The 9,215-nt window shown below is 40.5% G+C and overlaps 1 protein-coding gene across 9 annotated transcripts in view; it reads left to right on the plus strand.

Moving 5' to 3' along the window:
- sif (guanine nucleotide exchange factor still life) overlaps positions 1 to 8,187 on the plus strand; it is a 114,689-nt gene extending 106,502 nt beyond the window's left edge. For 2 of the 9 annotated variants that reach the window (XM_028319072.1, XM_028319078.1), the window contains 11 exons: positions 371 to 565; positions 636 to 744; positions 820 to 999; positions 1,090 to 1,227; positions 1,306 to 1,463; positions 2,273 to 2,460; positions 3,522 to 3,690; positions 3,956 to 4,042; positions 4,123 to 4,234; positions 4,544 to 4,688; positions 4,891 to 5,918. In XM_028319072.1, the coding sequence (XP_028174873.1) occupies positions 371 to 565; positions 636 to 744; positions 820 to 999; positions 1,090 to 1,227; positions 1,306 to 1,463; positions 2,273 to 2,460; positions 3,522 to 3,690; positions 3,956 to 4,042; positions 4,123 to 4,234; positions 4,544 to 4,688; positions 4,891 to 5,674 (2,265 nt within the window). In that variant the 3' untranslated portion in view covers positions 5,675 to 5,918. Of the gene's footprint in view, positions 1 to 370; positions 566 to 635; positions 745 to 819; positions 1,000 to 1,089; positions 1,228 to 1,305; positions 1,464 to 2,272; positions 2,461 to 3,521; positions 3,691 to 3,955; positions 4,043 to 4,122; positions 4,235 to 4,543; positions 4,689 to 4,890; positions 5,919 to 7,796 lie in introns of those variants that run through there. The other 7 variants (XM_028319079.1, XM_028319076.1, XM_028319075.1 and 4 more) reach the window with 7 other exon arrangements.
- Positions 8,188 to 9,215: the final 1,028 nt, after the last annotated feature.

A 9,215-nucleotide genomic window follows, 5' to 3' on the forward strand; every position in this document is an offset into this window, starting at 1 on the left:
AAAATATATTGTACGTAAGATAAAGTTCGTTGAATATCTTGCACAGCATCGTGGTTACAATTAAGTAGTATAGACGTAATTAATGCATATCAGGTAGATCGCAGGTTCGCCCAAACGGAAACAGATCGGCAGATAAAATTAATTTTGATGGACTTCGCACTCCAAATAAATATTCATTGAGCCGAAAACTTCTGATGGATTTATAAAACGTATTTAAAACTTGGTAAAACCCAAGCGAAACTGGACGCACCTGCGACAATCTGCCATTTGTGGATTAGAATATTCATATTTAATTATTAGGCGCCGAAATGGGTTGAGTGGCTGAAAAGTGTTACCTACAAGGAAGTCTTAATGAATCGATTGTTTGCAGCACCTGAACAACTTACTGGAGAACTACTTGGAGCCGCTGAAGAAGGAAACTTTTTTATCAAACGCCGAGATCAACGCCCTATTTGGAAACATTCAGGAGATTGTGACTTTCCAAAGGCAGTTCCTGCAAAACTTAGAGGAAGCGCTCGAGGCTGAGCCAAACTTCCACCACTTTGAATTCTCAAATCAATTTAAAGTTAGTATTTTGGTTAAAGTTATTGTTATTCTGTTTTTGGACCGCGTTGTCATACTGCGTTTGATTTCAGAATATACTCTTCGCGGTTGGAAATGCATTCTTGTACTACGTCAACCACTTCAAATTATACAGCTCTTTCTGTGCCAGTCACAGCAAGGCTCAGAAAGTCTTGCATCCGAGTAAGTGTATCTTCAACATACATTTCTGTTCCTTTCTTGAAAATACATAACTCACAATGGTCTCTACTGTCGCAGATGAAGGAAACCAAGCATTGCAAGAGTTCTTGGCGGCCAGGAATCCAAAGCAGCAGCACTCGTCAACACTCGAGTCGTACCTTATCAAACCTATTCAACGGATACTAAAATATCCCTTATTACTTCAACAACTGAGAAATTTGACTGATGCTAATTCTGAAGAACACCTCCATTTAGTAGGTCAGTAACAAAAATGATGAGCTGTTTAAAATTCTATACTCAATTTACCGTGCTACATATTTTATTCAATACATTTTGTATTCTGTGCAGAGGCTCTCAAGGGAATGGAGAAAGTTGCTGAACATATAAATGAGATGCAACGAATACATGAAGAATATGGTGCTATCTTTGATCACTTGTTTAGGCAACACCAGAAGTCTTGCAAGCAACCTATAGATCTAAGTCCTGGTAAGATTATTATTTAAGACGTTATTAATTAGTAATTTCGTTTAGTAGAAAAATTAACCTTGCTTTTTTCGTTTTCAGGTGATTTGTTATACTACGGTGGAGTAGAATGGTTAAATATTTCAGACTTTTTAGGAAAAATAAAGAAAGGATTGGAACTGCACGCTATGTGCTTTGTATTTAAATCAGCTGTTGTCTTCCTGTGCAAAGAAAGACTGAGACAAAAGAAGAAGTTGATGGTGGGTAGTCTATGCATAGTATTTGAATAACAAGACTCAGTTAATACGAATCTAAATTAAACTTAAGATTCGCTGCTTAGTTCAGATATACTTAGCGTGATGGACTTTATCAAGACTTCCATATTTTCTCTAGTACCTTATTAACAAACCGTTCCCGGTAATTGAACAAGTTTCGTGCTTGAACTTTGCGCAACTTACAAAAAGTAATTCCAAATTTCAAGAAAAATATTAATCCAGTCACCTTTGTGGATTAAAAGTTTATTTTAGTAAGAGCCTTAACAACCCCCATCTGCTAGTCATGGCATATTAATTTTCGCATATAGCAAGTTTGATTTGAAACGAAATCCTATCTAACTTTTGTTTTTCATATTACTCGTAATTATAACGATTAGCTTTGCCTCTGTCAGAGAACAATCGTACTTAACAATTTAATTTTCTAATTTATCCGTTCAAACCGGTTTGTCAGATGATGAATTACTGCGGTTAGTTCAATTCAAACTACGAAATATTTGCTATTCGTTTCCAATTCAATAAAGTTGCAAACCAAAGAGTCATAATAGCTCAGCAATCACGATATGAAATCCACATCAAAATATATTTTGTACACGTACAGTCACAAATTATATTATTATTTGTCGTTTTAAACCTGGTGGTCCACGTTGACCCGGAACTAGCGTGCCCAAACAAATATTTCGACAACCCAGGACAGATTGTCCTGGCGCCGCAGAACGAGGAGAGCCGACCCCAAATAAGAGAAAGGCTATGGCAAAGAAGAAAATTAACCGAAATTTTCCTTTTTCTTCATCTAGGGTGTGTCATCAAAGAACAACTCGAACGAAGTAGAGATCATCAGGTACCAGGTCTTGATCCCGGTGACTGAGGTCCAGGTGCGCGCGTCCTCTGCCAAAGACATGGACAGCCACTTCTTGTGGGAGCTGATACATCTGAGGAGCCAGCTGCAGCGCCGCTCCGAGAAGGTCTACGTGCTGTCCAACAGGTGAGTTTTTACCACTTTCATACTTTTTATTTTTTCTACAGACAGCTTAAAACCAATTTGTTCAACTCTACATCATATTAGATTCTATTTATTGATAAAATTTAAAGTGCTCTCATACGAGATTTGTAGGAATCTGACGTAGTTAGTTGACAACCTCACGTTATCCTTAAAACAGACGGAGTTTACAATTTCACGTCGACATTAGACTACAAACGAAATTATTTAGTTAAACTCAAATCTATTTGCAAAATGGTCCCTTGCATAAGACTGTCTTCCACGTCATTTTTGCATCTTTCTTTGGTTTCAGCTTTCGTTAAAAAATATTCATAGTTAATATCGTAGCTATCACACAAAAAGACAAGACATAATAAATGAAAATAAAGTGTTTTATGAATATTAGGTATACTTGAGATAAATATCCAAGTAAAGGATATAGGTATCTACTTCAGCTTGATCCATCAAGAGCAGTCAGTAACATGTCCTCGTAACAAAGAATAATATAAATGATCCCATTTTTCCGGGAAGTCCCTAGTTCCGACTTTTACAAATCACGCTCATTTTTGGCAGCTACTCTATAAGTCAATGGCTCCAAGCGATGGCGTGGTCGTTAGCCATAATTATGCCGATCGTATCGACAATTATTAACTTCGCTACAATATACTTCGAAAACAACGTAGTTAACTAACTCGTGATTTCTTAATATTGCCATAAACTCGGAGCTTTTTCAAACGACTAACCAAACTACTAAAATAAAACTCATAATTTGATCGTTTGTTATTTTTATTAGCCACGATAACGCTTGCGGTTTCAATGAATGTCAGCAGTTTATAGGCTATAGCAGTAATTACGCCAATGCCCTAAATCCGTTGTTTAACAGTTCCGTCGCAGTAAAAGCAAAGTAAAAGTAAAAAGTATTTATTTGCCAACAAAGGGTTTACAGTCTGTTTTTCTAGCGGCTGCTGCACTAAGCTGTGCTTATGTCGCGGCAGTCTTAAGTAACACAGGATTAACAATATTGCTAACATAATAATACAGTCGAAATACCTTTGTTTTTGTACAAGCAGCACGGCGGACTTCCGCAACGCGTTCCTGAAGACTATCAGGCAGATTATTAGGGAGTCGGTTCGGAACATGTCCCTGCCCACCTCGAGACCCGCGCCGGCCCCACCTCGGGCGCCACACACCCTGGAGCGCGACCGGGAGAGGCCCAAGCATCAGGTGAGATGCACTGTGAGTCAATGAACAATACTTACCTACTCGTACACAGCAGATCCTTTGGATCTTTACCGAGACACATTTGGAGGCCGGAGAGATCAACACTGAGTAGTACGAAAACATTTTTTTCATAAGGCAGACAACAAATAAATCGTAAGTCATTGGATCAGCTTACCAGATTGACTTTTGAAGTTAACTATGAATAGAACTTGCAAACGTTATGTAAGTGTACGGAGCCACAAGCACAGCTAGTTAATAAATGATTTTTTTTTTATTCTAGGTGCAAGTGATGCAGGGCTCTCAAACTCTGGGCAAGACAAAGAAACCAAAGACAAGTGGACAACGGCTATCGGCAGGCAATATCGAGGTAAAATGAAATCCTAGTTCAGAACACTTGCTACGGAACTATACAATTTGGATGCTGATTTTGTACGTAATACATTTCAGGTTGGTGATCTCTCGCGTGAGAACTCGCAAGACGCAGACGAACCTCCGCCACCGCCTCCAGAAGAAGAACCTGCTTTCAGGCACCGAAGCAAAACATTAGGTGACACTGCTGGTAAGAGACACTAACATCAATAGCCTTCCTACTAACGAATTAATCAAATACATGGATATCATTCCTTTCATTAAACATATCTGTTTAGTGCTTGATCCTTAACATAGCTTGAAATATAATTTAACAAAATGAGTCACTCTAATACTTGACGCGAAGTATTTAAAACTTTTCCAAACGTAAAGTATTAGAGTGCTCTGGACCATAGTAGTCCTGTAACACCTGCACCGCTAATAGCCGTTAATCGTAATGTACGTGATGGTGGCGCATGACTAACACTAACACGAGCCTCCCCACTCCCCCCCACGACAGAGACTAGCGTGAAGCGAGCGCCGCCGCCGCCTCCCCCAGACACCGACAAGTCGGACCTCGGCTCCAAGTCCGAGGGCGAGGACGAGCCGCCCCAGCCGCCTGCCAAACGAGGGTTAGGCAGAACTCCCAACCACCTCACGCTAAGGTACCAACATATGTATGGGTTACCGCTACAAAAGTACAGCAAACACACCATACCTACACCAACGCTGATTGGCACCAGACTCATCACATTCTATCGAAACTCTAAATTCGCGTAGGTCTGCTTGTTTTACTCATACATATGTCAACAGTTTATGCACGACCTATATTTAAACAAACAATAATGCGGGATTTGCATTTTACAGCACGACGTCGACTCTGAGTGCCGGCAGCACGGGCAGCCAAGCTAGACTCATCCAATCCTCGCATCAACCAACCCAGTACCAACCCACGATGGTCAAAGAACTAGGTAAGCATGAATCTCAATCTCTGAAATCGTCTCCCGAGAAAAAGAGCAGCTCGAGCCAGGAGAGGAAGATCAAAGTAATACGCTCCTGCAGCGGCAGCAGCATCAATAGAGACAAGTCTCCCAACAGGTCTATAGATCGTCAGTCACCTGAGAGAGATCGCGTCAGCAAAGTAATTGTTTGCAAATCTCCCAACAAGTCTAGCCTGAAACAAACCAAGACTATGCATCGCTCTCCGAGAGGCAGCTTTGATCAGTCAAAGTCCCCGCGTGGATCTATCGATAAGTCGCGATCACCCCAACAGAGTTTTGATGGATCGAGGTCCCCGCGTGGAAGTATCATGAAATCTCGCGAGAATAGCGTTGATAGATCCAGGTCGCCAAAGCCTGCCCCGAAAAAGGGAATCATGCGAACACCTCAGGCTAGCTTCGACCGATCGCCCTGCAAATCGCCTAATGTTAGCCGCCGGTCATCCAAATCTAGCGGTGAGAAACTAGCAAGACTTGGCACTAATTCTTTGGATAGGATGACTCATTACTCCCAACTGGCCAAAGCCGAGGATAAGGCTATGAAGATGGGGATTGTGGTATCTAAGTCTACCGAGTCAATTACTAAGGCTATTGAGCACCCGACTTGCGTGCAATGTTACCTGTCTGGGAAAAGGCAGGCTAAAACCTCCTAGCATAGGGGGAAGGGCAAGTCCCCCAAATCTAGAAGGAAGACGCTAGCTTCGCAGTCCCGCATTCCTGACAGGAACACTTCATCTGACCGCAGCAGCATCGAAACTCTAGAGGACATTGCCCATGACCGTGGAACTTGCACTTCCACACGTCACACCGAACGAAGCGAATTCGATCAAATACATGTTTAAACATATTATTGTACCTGCTAATTACTTTTTATTATTTAACATTAACCTAACTTGAGCGAGAAAAAGTAGGCACTTACATAAAATAAGATCTATCACATTGTGATTTATTTATGTATATTTATCATCTAATATAACATGGTGGAGACTTTGTCTAAACCATTGCTAAAAGGAATTGATTAGTGAAAATGACGATACTTTGATGATGGTCAAATTACTGTTTATTGACTTTTTTCATTATAAGTTGATTAAAGTTATTGATATTTACTTAATTCCATAATTTGTACGCAAAGGATTCATAAAATGTTTAATTTAAAAACCAGATTTCATTATGAATCAACCCAACGTTCAAATTATGTATACGTTAATTAAATGTTTTAAAATTTTAACCTATATTCAAATTATGATGAAATGAATCCAATATTTAATGTGTAGAATCGTATTGTACTTAATATAACAACTACACATTCTTAAAATACTTAGTTGTGTAATTTCATAGGTAGATGAATAATAACAACCATATTGCGTATAAATAAACTAATGTTAGATAATCCAAGTGCTAAGTTTTATATAATAATGGCTGTGGAATTGTACTGATGTTAATCCTTAATCACCTTCGTAATAGTATCTCTCTCGTTAATTTCATCGACTGTTATTATACATACATCCCGATAGATTAATGTAATTATGATTACGTATGTAGATGGCCATGGATTTGTACCATTAAGTCTTCCATTTCAAACTATCTATTGTTAATGATACTATATTTATTTCTCGCGTAATATTGATTATTCTTCATCTGCTCAATTTAGGATTAAGTTGTCTGTTTACTTGACACTATTGTTTCAACCTCGACTATTATAACACCAACATCTAGAGAAGTAACGTTCTAGCTTAGCATTGGGATTACATCCAAAAATCGCGCTAAACAATTTTATTGCAAATGGTTGTTAAATAGCGTCAATAGTGAGTCTCGTATGCTGTCTGTTAATTAAAAACATATAAAAATTAACTTAAAATGAATGTCGTAATAGATTTCAGCAAATAAATGTTTCAAGATGTATCCCTTATGCAGTCTGGGTACTGTTTAATTAATCGCTTATAGTAATAAACGTATAATAAACATAGTATATCAATCAGTAATGCATGATGCTATAAACAATATAACATAGTTTTAAAGTAATATGCTAAATCGTTTTAAATAGGCTATAAACATGATACACACACTTAAATAAACATAATATTATGTAATATCCACATTATATCTATAGAATAAAGTAGGAAAACTTCTTCGCTCACGTAGTGCTTCAATTAGGTGTGCACTATTTCTCTGTGGACTTAGGTAATGCACTCACCTCTAATCTACACTGATAGACGATGACGGTCGGGATACCTGACGCTGCACCTAGGTAATAGTAAATAGAGGAGGCCCCGAGCGATCGACGGTTACGGGTAAGAATGCGCCCACCGCTTGAATGTTCGATGACCGCGTTGCCTCGGAACCATGACCAGCCCGCCCGCCCAGGCCGATCCGCCCCCGCCTCCCGCTGCGCACGATTTCTACCTGTACTTTTAGTACGATTTATCAAATTACGATAACTACAACTTATTCGACCCTTTCAAACCGATAAGTTTCTTCTTTTTTTTTCTTGTGCTACTCTATGATGTTACTCAATGTAGAGTTCAACCAACGTAGCAGTAGAAAAAACGGAACCTATTGGTTTGAAAGTGTGTAATAATCGTAATCTTGAAATTCGTACTAAGAGTACACGACGTCGGCCCTACGACGACGTTCATCAAACATTCAACTCTTTGCTCGCGCCCGTGACCACCTGGCGAATCGGTAGAGTGCAAACCGCCATCATTCCAAATTGTTCCGGCGCATCGCGCGATTCGAAGATTGAATTTAAAGAGTTCGGTGTTTGGTGTGTTGTAGGATCGCCCGTGTGGAAACCGCGCGACATGGGGGGCGAGGGGGGCGGGGCGGGGGCCGCGGCTCCCCCTGCGCCCACCACGCTGCCGCGCTCGCAGCGCCCGGCGCCCCGCGCGCACCTCTCCGCCAGCCGCAAGTCGCTGGCGCCGGACCACCGCCACTAGCCGCCGACACCACGGTACTACCCCCTCAGCTGCAGCCTATGTGACGGCAGCCACTCCGTAAATACCGAGGCTGCACACGCACGACATGAAAATCCCAATCAAAACAAATGTGAGCCAAATCAACAACGCTGACAACAACAGCAGAAGACAGCAACTCTAAAACTCATATACCAACGTGAGCATGTTATGAACTGTGTGCCTACCATGAGTTTACGTTAGGTGTGCTCGCTAGCGACTGCGTAAAAAAATGACATTTAAATGTATGACATATTGTGCAGCGCCCCTAGCGGCTACTTTCAAGAAATAAAATCTTCATATAATTTTTTGACGTATTCGCTAGCGAGCTCACCTAACGTAAACTCATGGTAGGCACACTGAAAAATCAAAATATTACCGCTGCAATATGAGATAGCAAAAAACTTAACGTTACACATATCAACGCTATAGGCAGCTAGTTCCGTGTATCGTTTTGACAATTTCCTATCACTGTCGTGTTTGTGGAGTCAGGAAAATTTACAGGAGTGGACTGTTCAGTTATGTAGGCTAGTGTTGGCTGTCACACTTTTTTGCCCTTGTACGGCGCTGTCACTCGCGTGCTCCCCGCGTATCCAGAACCCGGATCGCCACCACGTGTGCCCCCGCTCCCGACACTTCCCTGACCCGACCGCTTTGCTGGAAGCCCGGAGGAAGAAGATACGTCACCGCACGTCGGTTCACTGTATCGCTCGACAACTTTGTTTAAAAGCTCAAATAGATAAATCTATCCAATACCCCACGAAGCTCAAACAGCTCATGTGTTTAGTTTCCGAACGTATAAGCGTGCGGCTCTAATGTGAGGTACTTATACGTAACGGTATGATAATATTACGTTTAAAACCATTCTGTGGCACCTATTTAATGAAATAGATGAACGATTACTTCTGTACTCAGAAGATCATGTTAAAAGTTGTGTTATTACAAGTCCAATTAATGAATGTCTCTTATTGTAGAACAGATGAGATCTGTAATGAGTATAAGTGTTGTCATCCGTGTACAGTCCGCGTTTGAAGCCAGGTTCCAAAGAAATTCATGTGCCACAACCCGAACTGCACCTCGTTCTTCCATATTCTATGTAAATTATCTATTATCTTCTTACACCCGTTGAAACTATACTTTAGTTAATAGATGTTAAATTTTATTTACACTCTGGACCTACGATGATTGAAGCGTAAGGTCTTTTCTAATGATGCAAATGACAATATCAATAGTAAAATTTTCA

This window comes from Ostrinia furnacalis, unplaced genomic scaffold, assembly GCF_004193835.3.
Source record: "Ostrinia furnacalis isolate ACB-3 unplaced genomic scaffold, ASM419383v2 OfSCF7086, whole genome shotgun sequence".
Lineage (NCBI taxonomy): Eukaryota > Metazoa > Arthropoda > Insecta > Lepidoptera > Crambidae > Ostrinia > Ostrinia furnacalis.